This window comes from Rutidosis leptorrhynchoides, chromosome 1, assembly GCF_046630445.1.
Source record: "Rutidosis leptorrhynchoides isolate AG116_Rl617_1_P2 chromosome 1, CSIRO_AGI_Rlap_v1, whole genome shotgun sequence".
Lineage (NCBI taxonomy): Eukaryota > Viridiplantae > Streptophyta > Magnoliopsida > Asterales > Asteraceae > Rutidosis > Rutidosis leptorrhynchoides.
This window is the reverse complement of record NC_092333.1, coordinates 524211351-524231910: the sequence shown is the minus strand read 5'-3', so window position 1 is coordinate 524231910 and position 20560 is coordinate 524211351. Positions and strand designations below refer to the sequence as shown.

General features: G+C 34.7%; 1 protein-coding gene and 1 long non-coding RNA gene across 5 annotated transcripts; one reads left to right on the top strand and one right to left on the bottom strand.

Annotated features, from left to right (window-relative positions):
- Positions 1–6360: 6360 nt before the first annotated feature.
- On the top strand, positions 6361–8803 carry LOC139841919 (UPF0481 protein At3g47200-like). The gene is made up of 2 exons (XM_071832107.1): positions 6361–7264; positions 8226–8803. Exons 1-2 carry the CDS (start codon positions 6361–6363, stop codon positions 8801–8803), a joined length of 1482 nt encoding a protein of 493 aa, XP_071688208.1.
- A 344-nt stretch (positions 8804–9147) lies between these two features.
- Positions 9148–14865, bottom strand: LOC139877110 (uncharacterized). Of its 4 annotated transcripts, XR_011768465.1 has the most exons (13): positions 14718–14865; positions 14596–14637; positions 13896–14016; positions 13082–13156; positions 12932–12988; positions 12108–12357; positions 11968–12019; positions 11693–11753; positions 10055–10331; positions 9819–9882; positions 9556–9718; positions 9412–9462; positions 9150–9318 (listed from the first exon to the last, which is right to left on the bottom strand). It is a non-coding gene; the product is annotated as an uncharacterized lncRNA (long non-coding RNA). The 4 variants fall into 4 exon arrangements; XR_011768464.1 differs by having other exon boundaries at positions 11693–12019; XR_011768477.1 differs by lacking the exon at positions 10055–10331 and having other exon boundaries at positions 9148–9318; positions 11693–12019.
- Between the last annotated feature and the right edge of the window lie 5695 nt (positions 14866–20560).

Genomic DNA, 20560 nt, shown 5'->3' with positions numbered 1-20560 from the left:
TGTTTCCCATCTCCGTAAGTGTCTTGCGGATGATTCTTCATGGGTGCTATTAGACGAGATCGAACTAAACAACAAGTTAGAGTATGTTGAGAAGCCGATTACTATACTCGATGAAAAGGTTGAGGAATAAAAAGGTGAGAACTTTTAAAGTTCAATGGAGTTGAAGTAAGGGTTCCGAGTTTACATGGGAACCCGAAGAGTTTGTATTGGTGTATCTTTCGGCTTGTCATGCGGCTTGGATCGCGAGGACGAGCTCCGATTCAAGTGGGGGAGAGTTGTAACATCCTGTTTTCTCCTTACATGTCTTAAGGTACATATTTGATCGTTAGAACGTCTATAGTTCGTTTGCTTATGTGATTAAACGATTTATAGTGTTAGTTGATATATATATATATATATATATATATATATATATATATATATATATATATATATATATATATATATATATATATATATATATATATATATATATATATACGAGATATATATGTGTATATATATATACGCGTATGGATGTATACGTGTAGTTTAAGTGTTATGCGAAGCTAAAATAGGGTGTACGAGTCGGGTTATGACATTTGGGTTTGTAAACCAAAAGCTGGTCAAAAGTGGGCGTTGGGCCGCGCTGCGGCGGGAACCTCCGCGCCGCGACATATAACGCGAATCAAGAACCAGGAACCAGATTAAATAGCTCGAATTTTATGTTAAATTTCGCGCCGCGGCAAAGGGGGTCGCGCCGCGACCCTACTGGTGAGCTGACTCGTTTTTTTGATTTAAAAATGAGTGGTTCGAGGGTATTTTCGTCTTTTCGCGTGTGGATCAGATTTGTGGCTCAAATATCAGCCACTTATCTCATTTAATTCATTTTCTTTTCTCTTTTCTTTCCATTTTCTCTTCCAAAACATAAAACCCATTTGGATTAAAAGTGAGATTCGAAGGTGAAGACTTGTGATTCGACCTTAGGAGCAAATAGGAAATTTATTCTCCTCGTTCTTAGCTACGACTTGATAGTGTTGGTATGTCTTAACCTCGTGTTTTGAGTTTTAGTTAACTTATGGCTAGGGTTTGGCCATTTGAGACATGTAAGATCCATTTGGGGACTTAAAGGGGTGAATTTGGGTTAATTTGATGTAAGGAAACCCAAATGATGTTGATCTAGGGTTTGGTCATGTAAATTGGGATTTATAAGTGTTAATTGTGTTATTAGTCACTAATATACTTGCAAAATGATGAAAGATTGTTAATGGGTTAAGTTTGACCAAAAACTTGTAAGACTAAATGTTAAAATGGGTCAAATGGGAAATGGTTAGCCCAGTTGGGTGAGATGGGTATGAAATACCCATAAATTGTGTTAGTTGGTGTTAGTAGACTCTAATCACTAGCTTTTAGTGATTTATGAAGAGTCATCGCCATTAATGGGCTATTTTGGTGGTTGTAAGTCATTTAATGCATTTAGATCATTAAATGCTAATGAGTTAAGTGTTGGTGGTTAGTCCACTAGATTGTATGTTAATTAAATGCAAAATGTAATAGGTGCATTACATTAAAGGTCGCGAGCTTGATTCTAGTTCACCAAAGGCGATAAGGTGAGTGGAATAATTATACATGTATGTATATGATTTATTTGCTTGTGGGGTATGGGTTGAAGTTCGATGTTGACGATACCATATCCTAGAGTATATTGTTGGTTCGTTTTGATGAGGGTTTAAGTTCGATGTTGACGATACCTCAAGTATGGATTTAAAGTTCGATGTTGACGAAGCCATACCACTATTGTAGTGACATTCGATGAGGGTTTAAGTTCGATGTTGACGATACCTCATATGTGGGTTTAAGTTCGATGTTGACGATACCACATCAATTAGGACGGATGGGGAATAAGTTCGATGTTGACGATACCATTCGTTGGGCTAGCCTTGGGATTTGGATACTAGTGGATGTTGTGAACATCGATGTTGTGTATTGTGTTGTAGCATAGTGTAATGTTTACGTTATATGCTATTGTTATACTAGCTTATGTTATCGAGGATTTAGCGTTATACATTATGAAGGTATGCTAATTATATTGCTAGTGTGTATGAGGATATTGTGCAAGTAAGTGCAAGTAGGTAAGTTGTATATGTATATGTATAATTATTGCATTCACTAAGCTTTGCTTACCCCTCTCGTTGTTTACTTTTTAGGTACGAATACGGATAAGGGGAAAGGGGTTGCCGGGATTTAGATATTCCTATATTGATGCATGAGGAAGTTTTTGGAAGTCGATCTAGGCGTTTTGGGTAGTTTAGCCCCAAACCATGCTCGAGTGTCGTTTGGTTTAAAACTATCAAATTATGGGTCGAACTTGTAATACTTTTGATTAAGGGCCTTCGTGCCCATGATGTAAACTTTAAACATGTTGTACGTTTAAACGGGTTGTATGAAATGGTTTACATTGGCGATCATTTGAATGGCGCGTTATTGATAAAAAAAAAATTTAGTCGGTTGAATGCGGGTTGGGATGTTTCATGGGCTTTGACGCAGTCGGATTCTATTTTTTTCCTTCTTATATGACATGTAATCAAGGGGGTATTGCGAACGAGGGAAGAGTGTAGAGTTGAAGTGGATTTAGTATTTTTACCTTAGAGTTTTTCAAACTTAAGTAATTTCACTTTAATGTTGGTTATTTGAATTTGACTATGGTTTGACTTTGAATAAGATTAATGTCCTCTTGTCATTTGAGTTCTTTTTTATATCATTTATTATCCTTAGTACGATAGGGGTGTTACACCTGTTCTAACTAGCACTACATAATTGAGGGGACTTAACGATACGCCTTACCGATCGCATTAAAAGTCATCTACCATAAATCATCTAAATCGTGAAGCATGAATGCTTTTAGAGGGAAATTGGAACCGACTTTGTCAAGAAAGAGTAGCTAATTCTTAATAGATGAATGACAGAAGTAAATATGGAGAACAAGAAGGAAGATTGCACCAGTAATTGTTTGAAGATATTCCGGTTGCTGTGACCAAAAAGTCGGACAACGGTAGGAATGTTCTAGTTGTCATATTCAAAATGGCTATGGATAAAAATACTTGGAGATTGTCTATGTAGTGTTTCATATAAGCACTTTAGCTTGGGAATCTATACTATATTCGGTAGTTGGCAACGTAAGTTCCAAAAATATCTAGTCATTGTGAACATGAGCAGAGCGTATGTGCCACGTCAGCCCTTCAAAAAGTTTATTACGAACACAAGTGGTACGTACCGTACGTGTGTCACATTATCCAGTAATGTTACAAAATTTCTCGCCTATAAATAGACCACTTAAGTTAAAAAATGAATCATCTTGACACACATCAAACTTACCCCAAGTTAATTAACTTTGGTTGAATTCCGATCTTTTTAATCAGAATTCATAGGTTTAGATATCAATTACTTAATTTAATTGAGTAAGATTAATCCTGTAATTACTTTACACCCTCTCGATATCAGATTCGCACAACTTTTGGAGATAAAAACAACTTATTAACCTCTTTTCCCCTAATTTAGCACTTGAACTTAGTTTCATAAATTTTAGGTTCAAAACTAAAAAGAAAGACTTGTAACAGTCAAATGTGATACATATTATGTGACGGAGTCACGAAGGAAATATGTTATTATTAAGAATAGTTAGAGCACTAGGAGTCGTTCAGTGATAAATTTCAAATTTAACACTGGATTTAACACTGATGCCAAAACAAGAGAAATGGTTCAGTGTTAAATCTCAGTGTTAAATCATTATTTAATTTTTAATTTTTAATTTTTAAATTTAATTATTTATTTTAATGAATATTTATTTTATTTAATATATAATAAATATTAAAAAACCATAAAATAAAAACTAAAAGTCCATTACATTAAGTTAAAAACAATACAATATAAAAATAAATTAAAACTTATTGAAATAAAAAAAAAAACAAACAACTAGATTATCCGTCGTCTACTCAGATTCGGTGCCTTCGTCGTCATTTGCACCCGATCCCGATTGTAAATCCCTACGGGCATCACGTCGTATTTGCTCCTTAAGGTCATAAATTAGTTCCATGTCGGCTTCGGTGGGAGCAATGTTTAAAATCCTTAAACGCATTTCAAGTTGCTTATCTTGATAATACTTCTTTTTAAGGTCGGCCGTTTGTTCAAAATTTTCCTTAACCGATACACATAGAGACTCACGAGATGAAGGGTTGGAATCGGACGAATTTTTCCTCGATTTTCTTGGCTTTCCTTTTGGACGTTTCAATTGATCGGGACCATACATTCCCGCATTAGGATTTTCATCAACACTTGCACTTGTAACATCTTCGTTCAAATTAATTATAGGCTCACCAATATCTTCAATAACTACGGTCTCACATCGTTTGTTTCTCGTACCGATAACAACAGGATCGAGATTTAGCCACTTTGACTTGTCCTTCAAAAAATTTCATGCTTGATAACTACAAAACTTCTTTCCACCGTTCTCGTCGATATATTGTTGATCACACCGCACACGAAAATCAAGGTCGTTATCCCCGCTTCGCCAATCTTTCTTCAAACGACTAGCAATCCCATTATACTTTTGACATTCGCCATTCATTTTCGTCCACTTAGACGACAACACATCCTTATATCGAGCATGGCAGATTTCGTGAGTTGTAGTCGTCCGTAACCAAAAATCAAAACGACGCTCCTACAAAATTATATAACGAATTATAATATAAATATAATATATATAATATATATAATATATAATATATGATATATATAAATATAATATATAAAATATATATACATATATGTTAACAGTATATGTATATGTACATAATATAATATATAAATATAATATGTATATCTATATGTTTACAGTATATATATATATATATATATATATATATATATATATATATATATATATATATATATATATATATATATATATATATATATATATATATATATATGTATATATATATATATATATATATATATATATGTACATACATATAATATAAATATAATATATATAATATAAATATAATATATATTTATATCTAAATATTTAACTCAAAAAATTATAAAATAAATATATACCGGTTTGGTCGTTGCCTTTGAGTGAATCTTCGGAAGTATGAACCCAAGCTTTCGCCAAACGTAACTCATCTAGCTCGGACCACGGGTTCATCACGACTCCAGTACGTCTTGCCCTCGTTTTTTGGTCGGTTCTTCCTCAACCATCTTTTCCTTTCCTTTACCGCGAACACGTTGAGACGTTGGTGTTGGGACTTCGTCTTGAACCGATTGCGTGTTCGATTCGCTAAGTTGTTGACTAGACTTCCAAGCCAAATAATGTTCCATGTCTTCGGGACTCATCAATGGGGTTTGTGGGACTTGAGTTTGTGGAATTTGTGTTTGATGAGCGTAATTTTGAAACGCGTTTGGTACGTTGTGAAAGGGTGTAAACGGATTCCATTGACTCGAGTATGGGTTTAAGGGATCATGTAAATTGTTTGGATGGTTTGGATGGTTTGCGGGATAGTTCGGACCACCTCGGTTGGAAAAGTTCGGATTAATTTGGTTGGGGAAGTTGGAATTTCCTTGATTGCTAGACATTTTTTGTGATTAATTTTTTGATGTATAGAAATGTAGGAAAAAAGAGTGAAAGATGTGTGAAAAAATGATGATAAATGGAGAGTATTTATAGGATATAAAATAAATTATTAAAAAAAAAGAAAAGAAAAAAACATTTTGACCGTTTGCAACGGCTCAATTTTTGCAACGGATCAATTTTTACACCGTTGCCTACATAACGGTGGCCACCGTTAAAGCCATTTAACGCCATTTTAACGGCGGGGCGAAGTGGTGTTTTCCACCGTCCCCACCGTTAAATCCTTTTAACGGCGAAAAACTCTTCTGACTCCTGATGCTCTTATAGTTATAGACTATAGTTATAATTATGAGTTAATATACTTGCTCCATTTAGCCAATCAAATTTGTGTTACTACGTGTATTATAAAATGATATGAACGAATATGGAGTTAGATTGATGCCAAGTTACCTAAAGTAACAAGCAAATCACTTATTCTCTGAACGTGAATGCAACCTTTACTTTTTAACTGTTATTTGTATTTCATCACCTTAAGCTTTCTTAATTAGTCGTGTCCATCAAGCAATCAACATGATTATTTAACCCTTCCTGCTGATATTAACTTGTTATCACATCCTCTGTTTTTATTACAACATGTACATGTAAGGCTTAACAAAAATCAACGATTTTCTTACAATATTAAATTTAAAATTCAATTCAATACTTTTACTCCATTGTTCAGGTTTTAATACTAGCTCCAGTTGAATCCCATGGAGATGGAGATGATGTCCCAAAGTGACGATTTTAGTATCGATATCGACGGTAATAATCAACTAGCTTACAACAATGCTGTTGTCAACGAGTGGGAATGTTGCATAAGAGGCCAGGAGACCACCAAATGCTACGATCCCAAACGACGTATAGAAAAAGTACCACCACTGCTTTTAAAAGGCGAAAAGGGTCATAAAAACCACGAGTATTATGAGCCTGCAGTGGTTTCACTTGGCCCATACCACAAACGGTCCCCGCTTGTACATGATGCCGAAAATTACAAGCGTATAACGCTAGAAGAATTCCGCTTGAGTAGCGGAACAACAATTAATTTGTTACACGACAAGGTGTTTGAGGTGGTACATGAAGCTAGAAAGTGTTACATTAACGGTTCTACCAAAGATTACAACGATCAAGAGTTTAATCGGATGATGTTACTTGATGGTTGTTTTATTTTGTTCTTTATAGAATGTATATCGCACGCGAACAATAAGTTTTTGCTAAATAACGAGTATTTGGGCGCGTTAGGATTTGCAAATGTAACTCGTGACATTTTCTTGCTTGAGAATCAAATCCCGTTTGTGGTGATACAAGTTTTGTTGGATTTAAGGTTCCCTGATGATAAAGGAGAAGACGTACTTAATGGCTTCTTTAACTACTTAAACTATGGTGAGGTATTAAGAAAGGATGAAAAGGTGTTCCAAAATAATAAGCAAGCTCTTCATCTTCTCGAGCTTTATCGTTCGTATTTTATCTCATTTTCAACCTCTCTTGGTCGTGGTGGTTCTACTAGTTCTAGCATGTGGCATAAATGTTGTAAAGAACCACTTTACGAGAATGAAGATTATGATTATGTCAAGCGAAATCGGTCATTTGCTTCTGTTATGGAACTCAAAGCTAAAGGTATTCTTAACTTCGTACACGCTTAAATGTTTCATGAAACGCTAACATTTTCTTAATCCGATTAATCCTTACTTTAACAGATTAATCCTCAATTTACAGTGACCGATTGATCAGATCATTATTCCCATTAATCCATGTTAACCCCGGGTTGGTCGAGAATTGACCGATTTTGATTAACTGGTTTGGACCTCTCCAAAACCTAGTAATCACCATTTTAGTTTTAGAAGTTGAAAATATAATTCTAAAATTGAGCAATAAGCGATTTTATTTTAACCAAAGCCGTTAAAGCAATGGCGAAGTATTATAGGGGCTGGGAGGGGCTCTCGCCTCCCAAAAGCTTTGGGTAAGTAATGGGATTCATAACACTTTAAGTTAAGAACGTTTGAGCTTTTGAATCAATCAAAACATAGTCCGTATGACGGAGATATTGCCAAAATTGTGAAGGCTCGCATAATCCGTAAGTCGTCACTATTTTGGTCATATCTCTTTCATACAGACTCGAATTTAGTTTATTCAAAATCACAAACGCTCGCAACTCAAATGACTATAGTTTACTTTTATTGTTTTCTGATACTTCCAGAATTGTTATACTTTTATATTATATAGTCTTATTGTTATTAATCTCAATGCTTATAAGAACATGTTATGTTCACCCCTCTAACAAGTATGTTCAAGCTTCGCGACTGCGTTAAAGTTAGCGTAACATTCATAAAAGCATTGTACATAAGTGTTAATGTTACTAGAAAATCCTTATGATTCTCAATATTATAATCATGATAATGTTTGAGATCAATTGTAAAAGTACGTTTACCATGAATATTACTGCGATTTACAAAGTATGATTGTAAGATGATATATCTATCCTACCATATTCAATATTTAATATTTATACATAGTAAGAAATTAGGAAATAATGGTACGGAGTAACAAACTACTGATTTCTGTATTTATATTTTAACAGGGATTTTCTTAAAACGTACGCACAAAAAATCTTTAAACGAAGACATAAAGTTTCACTCAAATTGTTGTTACGGTGAGTTACAGCTGGTACCCAGGGCCGTTTCGTACAACACAAAAGCAATTTACTTAAACATGATCGCATATGAGATGTGTCCACATAACCCTAATGATTTTCGCGTATCAACATACATTCGAGTAATGAAATCATTAGTGATTCAACGCGATGATGTAAAGGAGTTACGAAACACCAACATATTGCTTCATAGTCTTGGTCGTGATGAAGAAGTTGTGAAAATGTATGACGAGATTGACGCACCTGCGGTTAATATTTACATGTTTAACCAACTTCGAAAAGGGATCGAAAAGCATTGTCGTAGTAAGTATAAGACGTGGGCCGCGGAGCTCATCAACGTTTATTTTAGTAGTCCTTGGAAGACGGTTGCGTTGTTGGTTGCTACAGCTATTTTGTTCACTAACTTTTTGTCGACTTATTTCACAATCAGACCACTTCCGAATGAATCTGATGACAATATTTTGAGACGATGTGCACGTTTGCATCCTCCACCAGGACCTTCTTGATCGAGTCATGTTTCTATGTCATTTCTATGTACTATAGAATTAGTGATGAGGATAATAATGCAATTACATAAAGATGCCGATCGATAGTTATCTTCTATTGTATATTCTATATTAGTTTTCATGTATCTAGGCCATGTAATGTAATTAGCTATTGTATCTAGTGTATATAACTCTCCTGTAACCCACATATATATTCTACTAGTTAAAAACCCGCGGTTTCGCGTGTTTTATGAAATGACGATATTTTAAGATGATTTTCAACCATGATAACACAAATAAACAAAATAACATTCCAAAAGTTCAAATGTGTACAAGTATAAATAAAAAAATCTTGTTCAACATAACGTAACAACTTAAATTCGAAAGTTGTAGTAATTAACGGTTCGTATATTCTAATATGTTACGCACAACCGATTACAAATAAACATGATATAGAATTTAAAAAATATATTGATTTTACATACACGTAAGAGTAGAGGTATGTGCCAAATGTTGGTGACATCGTAATTCTCTTCCTGAAAGTAAAATAATAGTTTAAAACAAACAATAATAAATACTAAACAATGTCTAAAAACTAAACATGTTTATGTTGTATTTAAATATGTCACCGGAACATGGCAAAATCTTGAGAGTTTCTCCTTCATATTCACATCCAGTTCCTGCATATTAAGAAGTAAAACATAATAAACATATAGTTGTTTGTAACACAAAACAAAAAGATAGAACCAAATGAACTGATTATTGATTAATACCATTGTGCTACGACAAGATAATATGTTCTGCGTTAGACCCAAACTTCTTATACCCTAACACGGTGCTTTGTTGGTTTTGTTTTTGAAAAGGGAAAAAAAAAACTAAATTATTCTTGTATCAATTGTCCAAGAGCCTCTATAAAGGGCATAGATTCAATGTCCCCTGCAAAAAAAAAAAAAAAAAAAAAAAAAAAAAAAAAAAATCTAGACAAAAATGACATTATACATATAGATATGTATATCATATATACACGATAAGTTACCTATGGTACTACCCAAATCAATGACACAAACATCGGTGAATCTTCTTTTGTAGGTAACTACCAACTGCGAATTGAAGTAGAAGAAGCACAAAATCAAGACTAAAATATTCTAAATTATCGTGGCATGTAAGCTTGGGTAATGACGCACGGAGAAGATGATGATAGAGAAAAAAGAAATTTAAAAACTAAAAATCTAAGCAATCAAAGTATCAAGAATGGTAATAACAATGACCCACCTGAAAATCGACAAGAATGAATTCATAGGAAGTTATTACATCTGGCTTCATGTAGCATTACTTTTTGTCTCTATTGCCCCCGAAAACTTATTGTTGCGTATCAAAATTGAAACTTAAGAAAATACAAATTCCTCAATGTCACACCTCAAGGCCAATATCATCACTAAGAACTTATTTGTACACTGTAAAACTTCATATAATACACTTCCAAATCCAACCCATTTGACATTTATCCCAAACTCCAGATGGGTTAGGATGGCATTTCTGATCCGTTTTACTGTAATAATTTAGTAATTGATAATTATAGTCACGAAAAAAATATGAAAACTAAGAATCAAATATTGATTGTGAATAATCGTGCCAAAATTATGGATGATGATTTGATGATTAAAATTTTTTTCCCTAACAATCGTTCAGTAAAGCAAATATACAAGTTAATCGCAATTAGCACCACAACTTGTACAGAAAGCGCACATATGATGCCCATCCATAAACCCTAAAGCACAATCAAACTTCATTAGCAAATACACGTTTGCACAAGTGGTTAATTGCGTCACTCATGTACATGTAAAAATCGCAAATCCTAAACCCTAAATCTAAACCCAAAACCCTAAACCCTAAAATCTAAACCCTAAATCAAAACCCTAAAACCTAACCTAAACCTTAAATCTAAACCCAAAACCCTAACCTAAACTCTAAACCCTACACCCTAAATTTATACCCTAAACCCTATTCTAAACCCTAAAAACTCTAAACCCTAACCCTAAGCCCTAAAATATAAACTTTAAATCCAAGAATTTAAACCCAAAACCCTACACCCTAGAATAACCCTAAATCTAAACCCTACACCCTAGAATCTAAACCCTAAACCCTAAACCTAAACCCTAAAATCTAAACCCTAAACCCTAAACCCTAACCTAAACCCTAAATTTAAATCCAAAAGTCTAGAACTAAACTCTAAACCTTACACCCTAAATCTAAACCCTAACCTAAACCCTAAAAACTCTAAACCCTAAACCCTAAACACTAAACCTAAATCTAAACCCCAAACACTAAACCTAAACCCAAAACCCTAAATCTAAACCCTAAACCCTCACCTAAACCCTAAACCCTAAATCTAAACCCTAATCTAAACCCTAAACCCAAAATCTAAACCCAAAACCCTAAATCTAAACCCTAAACCCTAAAAACTAAACCTAAACTCTAAACCCTAACCCTAAACACTAAAAATTTATTACGTAATAAAAACCCACTTTTAAGGTATAGATTTAAATTTAGGATGTAGGGTTTAGGTTTAGGTTTAGGTTTAGGTTTAGGTTGTGTTGATGTTATGTTAAAAATGTTAAAAGGTGGATCAGTTAAAATGACAAAACATTTCAATCATAAAAGGTGTAATATTACATTCAATCTATCAAAACTTACGAAACTAAAATGATGTCAGTTAAAATGTGAAATGGTGCATCAGTCTGTGAACATATCATTGAAGGAACATGTTATGATTTAGAGCTGTTTATGTAGAGCCCATTATACGTATAATTTTAAATCAATAAATCAATGAGACTCGTTGTTAATACTCTTCCTCAACAATAAGCTAAAAAGAATACATACAATATATTGATTGATTAAATATTAAGGTACCTCGAATTGCATCAGTAGCATAAGCATTGTCCATGGCTCACTTGTTGAATTCAGAACAGGCCTAATCATGCCACTTTATAATATTATAAATCAATGAGGCTGTTGTGACCCGGATTGACATATTAGCAATATTATTAATTTAATTATCAAATTCTTTTAACTAATTTTTTTTTAGTTTGAGATTCTGACCCGTAAAACAAAACCCATGTTGACCTAATTTTAAGTAAATGGGCAGGCTGCAATTCATTTACACATCTAGCTAGGTTTATACATACCCGAGACTCTGCAAATTTACGTAGCTCATTGGTTGAGTAAAAAACAATTAACCTGAAAGTATAAACAACGTCGAAATCAATTTCAAACTCTAAAGTTCATGAAATCAGTAGATGAGGGGAAAAAATTTTAAACAGCGTACCTGAGAAAACTTCAAGCTTCCAAATACCGTTAAGAGATACATTGTAGTAGTAGTAGTAGTAGTAGTGGCGGCGGCGGCGGCTGCTGCAGTAATAATAATAATAGTAGAAACATGAAAGAAAATTGTTGAATGTAAGTAGTGGAAGAATACCTCTAATTAGGATACACCAACTGCTACAACTTATCAAATTGGGCTGGACATCTTGTATTACCTTCAGTTGGTGTTTGAAGAGCTCTTCTTAGTAACCCATCTAAAATAAAATAAAACCCCATTAAAATGAAATTTATAGAAACATATATCCTTGCACCATTGCTAATGAGAGATATTGTCATCAAGATACCTGAGTTAGTAACTGAATAAGCTAATTCAAGGGAACCTAAATAATCACATTTTAATCGCTAAGATTGAAAAACATGGAATAACTTTTAAGCATTAGTTAAATCATAGAAGAAAGAAATCAAAGCCGCGCTACTAAACCCATCGCTGCACACTAAAAAACAATATTTATCATAATTTACTGCGAGTTCCACGTATGATGTGTAATGCATCAGACAATGAGATGTACATACGCAAAGAATTAGCCTACCAGTTGCTCGTAACAATAAAATTTATAACTAATAACTGTCAAGCAAAAAAACCCTATTAAAAGTGTATCAAAATAAAAGGCAATACAATGCTCTAAGTGGCAATATTTAAGTCCTACGCTTTTGGTCCTTCCACGAGTGTAGTTAAAAAAGTCTCACATGTGGTGAGTTTCGGGACATCATCATCATCGTCAATGTATTAAAGGTAGTAAAAATAGTATAAAAGAGTTAAAAGCGTACTCTTTGTTTAAGAAGAACCACTAACCACACATGTGTTGGCACCAACAAACGCTTGGACTGCGAGACATATTTATAACAAATTATTAGCATGTCGAGAACTTAAAACACGAGGGAAGAAAGGGAGACATTTCAATATCTTTTTCTTGGTACCTCTCGGATTTAAAAAATGGAAGAGTGTTTCATCCTTAAAAATGTTAACTTCCTCAATTGACACCATGTGCAGAACTGCAGAAGACAATTGAAAAAATAAAAATAAAAAGTTTCAATGAATCCAGTAATATGATAAGCAAAAAAATAAAAAAATAAAAAATGTAATTAAACTTATATACTTCTCAACAATAAATATGATAAACGGCTCAACCACATAGTTAATTGATGACCGAGCTATTTTGACCCAAACCCATTAGGATCCGTTAGTCATCGCCACCCGTTTTCTCATTCATTATAATACATGAGATGACAACATTTTCACTGTTGTAATTCACTAAAGTATGTATTGTTTTTTAAAATCTTGTAATTATTTAAGGGTAGACATTGATGTTAGGGTGTTCTAACAAATGTTATCATGCATTAGCATAATACTAACCAGGCAAGAGCTTAACAATCGCATAACAACCAAAGTTCATATATACTCACAGTTGATATGTAAGACTTATTATCAGTGAAAAGCAAGAAAATTTCATCAACCCAAACCAAAGTGAAATGCTAGCGATCTTAAGAAAAAGTTTTAAGTATGATGGAGTAATATAATCCAGATTAAAAGAAATATTCCTTATATTTCTTACAGTAATTCTAGCAGTCCATGGTTCAATTTCCTTCACTCCAACAACAAACTAAACACCAAACCATATCATTTTAGTAAAAATTGTTTAATATTGTACATAACCCTATCAGTAAAAAGGTAAAAATAACATTAACAGTTCATTAAACAATCCTATTGTGGATAATTATGGTTCAAGCATACCTCAAAAGATGACAAAGGCATAGCAACATAGACTTGTTATGGTGTTCGTATATGATCTGTTATCCATCTGCTGCAGCAGAACTTAACCACATACAGAGGATTGAAACAGTCACTGATGCACCTAATGATCGGAAAAAACAATCAAACACAAATAGACTCTGGTTATGAGTACCATGGTTTTTGTATGTTGCAAAAAAATCATCTGTGATATCGAGTCAATTTTGAAAGTATTAAAAACTGATAAATAATGCTGACACCCACAGGTTGATAAAAATTGGCATACATCAATTCCATCATAGGAATTCGAACGCTCATAACCTTGGTAGATCTATATATTGTTTAAACGTCATTTATTCGTACCAATTAACAGAATCAACCTAATTCAGATAATCATATTTGATGAACACGATTTAATTTCAAAAAGTAACAAAATTTATCAAAAAAGTAACAAACTTGATCGATGAAGAATAAATTCAAGGTTTTTGCTAAAGCATAATTTATATTATCCATGAATACACATAATTTAGCTTGTCCTGGTCATTACTAATGGGATTAGTTACATCCTGGCCAATTACTAATCCAAAACCTAGCCATTACCCCATTACCAACCCTAATCTGATCTATTAACCACTCAAATTATTTAGCACACTTTGAACTTGTAATAATAATAAAATAGATACACAAATTTATAGACACATACCTGTGTTTTATCCTTCGAAGCAACATTCACCACAACAGAAACCTGCACATCAAAACACCAAAATCAATAACTATTGCAAGTAACATATATCATAAGGCATATGTCAATTACACAATAAAGACCTGCTTAATAACAAGTAGCTCTCCTGAGTCCAAATTCATCCCCATATAAACCCTACAAAATGCTCCGCAGCAGATTAATTCTCCTTTCCGCCATCTTCTTTCTTATTCTTCCCTGCCACTTTTTTGTTTAGATAAAGAAGTTGGGGTTTTTTTTGTGACGTGAATATAACTCAACCCCTTTCTTTGTTAATTTTCTCACAGTGTTATAATTAAAAGGTGTATTTTAGAAATGGAGTTTATTTAAAATTGATTTATTAGCTAATATTTTTAGTGGATGATTAAGGACCGTTGGATCAAGGAGTATTATAATTTAATTTTCTAATCTAATAGTAATTAAGGGGGGTTTGAAAACATTTATTAGCTAATCGAGACTCTTTTTTAATGTATATAATGATATGGTTTTCATTAGTAAATCAAGGTTTAACCTACAACTTGTCATATGGTATCAAGAGCCTTTCTATTACTCTAATATATTTTTTTTCCCTTTCGGCAGCTTCTTAAACTATCACCATATCCTTGCATACGATTACCAACAATGTGGATCCAAAACAACCAATTATTATTGTGACTCTCACCAACATAATTAAACTCACATCCCTAAATTACACCTCCTGAAAGCTGCAAATTCAAGCAACTTTGGATGGTTATGGTCTCTTCAAATTTTTGGATTGTATAACATTCTGCACCAACAGCCACCATCAAATCAATCGACTCTTTTGCAGCTGGTACTCAACCTAATCCTGCGTATATTACTTGCGTACGCAAAGATCGCTTAATTTTTGGTGCACTCATTGGTACCTTGACCAAAACGCCGTGCCTCTTATTTCTCTAACCACTAAAATGAAAGATTTATGGGATACTCTTGCCTGTACGTTTGCTAATGCTTCAAGGGACCACATCAATCAACTCAAGCTTCTGCTAAAATCCATCACGAAAGGTCCACAATCAATCACGGAGTACATGAATGCAATTAAATCGTGTACTAATCAACTTGCACTCTTGGGCTCCACGATGTCTCCTGAAGATATTACCGATCTTATACTCGAAGGGTTGAATGATTCATATCAAGACATCATTGATGCAGTCAACGCACGTGACACAACGATTTCTTTCCCGAACTTCACGAAAAGCTGATAAAATCGTGAGTTGACTATTTTATCACAACCTACGTTGACTACACTTCCCGTTACTGCTAATCACACCTTCACTAAGACAAATAATCGGTCAATAACTACACCTGTGCAGTAGTCTTGATCAACATCAACAACCGGTCTATATCCGCCTTCACTAGAAATAGACCATTTTTGAGTAAATTCCAATGGTGTAATGCCAAAGGTCATTCGTTGCAAAAGTGCCCGGTCTTTGAAAAAGCACATCCCACTATATATTTAGCCTCCTACATATCAACGCAACAACCCTTAAGCCAATGTGTCAGTATTTAATGGTGCTAAGTCGTCCACACAATGGTTACTTGACTTCGGTGCATCTCATCAGGTAACGCAAGATTTGGCCAACCTTTCCATGCAAAATAATTGTGAAAATCGTTATTGGTGATGGTAAGGGGTTAACTACTACTCACACTGGTTCATCTCTTTCTAATGTCCTTTACTCTCCTGATATTCATCGTGATACTATTTCTGATTTTCAATTATGTCTTGACAATCACTTACTAATCACATTTGCATCTGATTTTTATGTTGTGAAGAATCACTTAACGTGCACAACTCTCATCTTAGGTAAACCTACTCAAGGCACCTTTCTTATTGCTTCTGCGGTTTCAACCATCTGTGCATATTCTACCGTTCGGGTCAGTGCACATGATTGGCATCATCGTCTAGGGCATCCTTCTTTAGATATATTCAAGTTTATTATTACGTCGTTACTGTTAGATGGATTATATTGGCCCAAGTCCGATTGTGGGGTTGGTCCATTAGGGTTTCTATAGAATTAGGGTTGCTTATGTAATCTATATATATCGTGCTATAATGAAGTTAATACCTACGGGTTTCAGTCTCTTACATGGTATCAGACTAGGTTCTCTAAACACCAACCGCTTTCGCCTACTACCACCAAATATCCTCCGGTCATCGACTAAGGGGACGTTTGGTTGGAGTTTTTTGTGGGATTTTATGGGATTTAGAATTGAAATCCCTTGAAATGACATGTTTGGTTGGATTATTTTAGATTTAGGGGGATTTTTAAAACCCGTGAATGAGGGATTTTAAAATCCTCTCACCAATGGAAGGATTTAAAATCCTTTACAAAAATACTTCGTACTCTTCAATCTCCACCACACATATTTTTTCCATCAAAATAATTCTGCTTCTTTTTCTTAGAGCATAGTTCTTCTTTCTTTCATTTTTTACTATAGATTATCTACTCATTCATCCAAAATAACAACATTACTTCTTCCTTCGATTTTTTTGTTCATAAAGTTTTTTCATTTTTTTGTTGTAAATATGTTCTTTATGTCGATCTGGTTTAAATGATGTCATCTTGCTTTGATTTGAAAAAGTCGGTGTTTCACCTTCAAGTTTTACATAGTAAGATTACCTATTTTTATTATTTCATTTTATGTTTCCGCTTATTTATTAATCAATTTTTTCTCTTCCTAATTTCCTATTTGGGTACTTTTTTGTGTGTGCTGACGGTGGTACTTTGAGTTATCTTCAACAATGAGTTAAACAACTGAGTCAGTAGTTTGAAACGTGTGCGTGATGCTATGAACAGACATGTAACACCCTGAATTTTGTGCGTCAGGAAATGTTCCTGAAAGTGTCAGAAAATGTATGCACCAGAAAGCGCCACAAAAGGTCTACCTAACACTTATGCATTTCCAGAATTTACATCAGAATCAGGATTAGTCAGAATCAGTCCCTGAACTTCAGAATCTGTATTTTGACATTGAGTGTATGAGATATCGCTTGTTGCGGTAGTGCACGCTAGTGATTATTAACGTGTGGTGAGATCTTAGAATTTACGTAAGATGTTATTGTACGTCGGCCTTGATTGTGTTTCGTTGGATACGTGATTACTACATGTGTGACTCCGCATTTAGAAGCGAGAGTGTTCAAAGGGGAAGTGCTTAACTTCTAGTATTCGGTGCGGATCACGAGGACATGATTCAATCTAAGTGGGGGAGAGTTGTAACACCCTGAATTTTGTGCGTCAGGAAATGTTCCTGAAAGTGTCAGAAAATGTGTGCACCAGAAAGCGCCACAAAAGGTCTACCTAACACTTATGCATTTTCAGAATTTACATCAGAATCAGGATTAGTCAGAATCAGTCCCTGAACTTCAAAATCTGTTTAGACCATTGTGCGCGCCGCGCATATTCAAGGGTGCGCGCCGCGCACCTCATCTGGGACATTTTTCTGCCTTTTTCTACTTTGAGATAAATGAAGGGCTTTTTGGTCTTTTCACTTAAGAACAGATCTATGGCCATATTAGCAGTTTTAGATCCAATTTTGGATCACTTTCACATTCACAAACACTCTCATCAATCTTAGAGAGAGAGAGAGAGAGTTCTAGAGAGAGATTTGGGATTTTGAAGAAGAACAAGCTTGAATCGATCAAAAGCTCGAGTGTTAAAGTTGTTTATCTCGTTCTTGGCTAAGTTTTGATAGTGTTGGTAAGCCCTAACTCTGGATTTAAATTGTTAAGCTTCTTTTTCTTGTTAGGGTTTGAGCTTGTTAGGGTTCTAAACCCCATTTCTCATGAATTTGGGGGTTTTGCTATATGTATTGTGTAAGTAAACCCGATTATTGTGGGTTTAGGGTTTGAGGACGAATTTGTTCATGGTTTGGGTGTTAAATCACTAGCTTGTAAGTTTGTTAGTGTTTAGATGTTCATAAGAACATGTTTGTATTACAAAATGGGTGTTAACCTTGATTTGGTGTCAAACTAAGTTTTGAGTCAAGATTTGAAGAATCAAGTATGTAAATGTTTGGTTCATGCGTTAAATGGTGTTTTGGAAAGTTAATCACTAGACGTTAGTGATTAAGGATGTTTTCGGGACTTATGTCAAATGGGTGAATTGAATTGGGTCAAATTTGGTAATGACACTAATTTTGGATTAATTGGTTGATAAGCACTTTTGTTAAGTGTTAAATGGCGTTTGAAATGATTACTACCTAAGTAGTAATTTCGTGTTAAGACCTAGGTTGGTTTAAATGGTGCCAAGTATAATTTAGGTTAAATTTTACTCGTTTGATGGGTCGAGATTACCACCCGTAGTGGTAATTGGTGAAGTCCCCTTTAGGTGTCTAAATGGGCGGTTTGTGGAGGTAGGTATAAACCCTTGGTTAAGGGTGTTGAAGTCGAATTCTCTTATAGAGAATGTATGTTGATTGTTTGTATACCTATATGCGTATTATAGGTAAAAGCTTGCTCGGTTGCGTTTGGTGGAGATTTCACGCATGGTTTGTATTGCTCGAGTTCGAGGTGAGTGGAATAATTATGCGTGTATGTATATAATGTATTTATTTGTGTAGCGTGGAATGTGGAATTGTCGCGGTGTTCAAGACACCACATTCTAAGTAACGAGTGGTATTGTCGCGGTGTTTAAGATACCACTCATTGGTTTGATTGACATGTGGTATTGTCGCGGTGTTTAAGACACCACATTGTCATGGGAGTGGAATTGTCGCGGTGTTCAAGACACCACTCATTGGTTTGATTGACATGTGGTATTGTCGCGGTGTTTAAGACACCACATTGTCATGGGAGTGGAATTGTCGCGGTGTTCAAGATACCACTCATTATTTTGATTGACATGTGGAACCGTCGCGGTGTTCAAGACACCACATTGTCATGAGCGTGAGTTAGTCGCGGTGTTCAAGACATCACCCGGGGGATTAGTGATTACGCGATGTTTAAGTAACACTAATGGATGTTATGAACTCCGACGTTCTTTTCCGAGTACCGTTCCCTAGTATGATTGGTTAACCATGGTTGTGTGAATTTTGTATTAGCATATTTAATTGACTAATTGTGAACTATATGCTATTGGTGTTGCTAGCTTATTGTGAATTGCGGATGATAGTTTATGCATAATGTTTGCATGGTTGTTGAATTGCTAGCTTGTATGCGGCATTGTGTAAGTGATTGCAAGTAGGTATATTATATATGTATATGTATAATTATTGCATTCACTAAGCCTAGGCTTACCCCTCTCGTTGTTTACCTTTTTTCAGGTATTGTGTTATGAGGCTAGCTAGTTGTTAGACTAGTTGCGTAGGAGCGCTTGGGCTCAATGGGGTAGCTTTTGGATATACGGACGCGGATTAGGGATTTGGTAGTCCCCGTGATTATGCTCTTGGTATCGGGATGGGTTATAGAGTCCTAACTCGTCTAAATGTAAATTGGGATTGAAACTTGTATTTTGTACGAAAGTCGTAAAACGGCCGATGTAGGCCCGGTGTTGTAAAACTCGTTTTATTATTGGAACGTGTTAGTTTTATCTATTACTACCTCCGTCCCATTACAAGTGTCCACTTACTTTTTGCACACAGTTTTAGGAAATCCCACTAACTCCATTCTCCACCAATCAAAAATCTTCTCTCTCCAGAATAACCTCTTCTGATTGGTTGAAATCCTAAGTGGACATTTTATATGGGACAACCCAAAATGGAAAGGTGGACATTTGAAGTGAGACGGAGGGAGTATTATATTTTGTGAAAAGCGTTTCATCTAAAAGTGTCGGGAAGTGGGAGATCTTTAATTAAAAATTGGAAAATTCGGACAGAAGCTGACCAGGCCTTGTGCGCGCCGCGCATAGGCAGTGGAGCGCGCCACGCACCCTTCTGTCATATTTAAAAAAAAAAAAAAATTTGCTGCGTATTC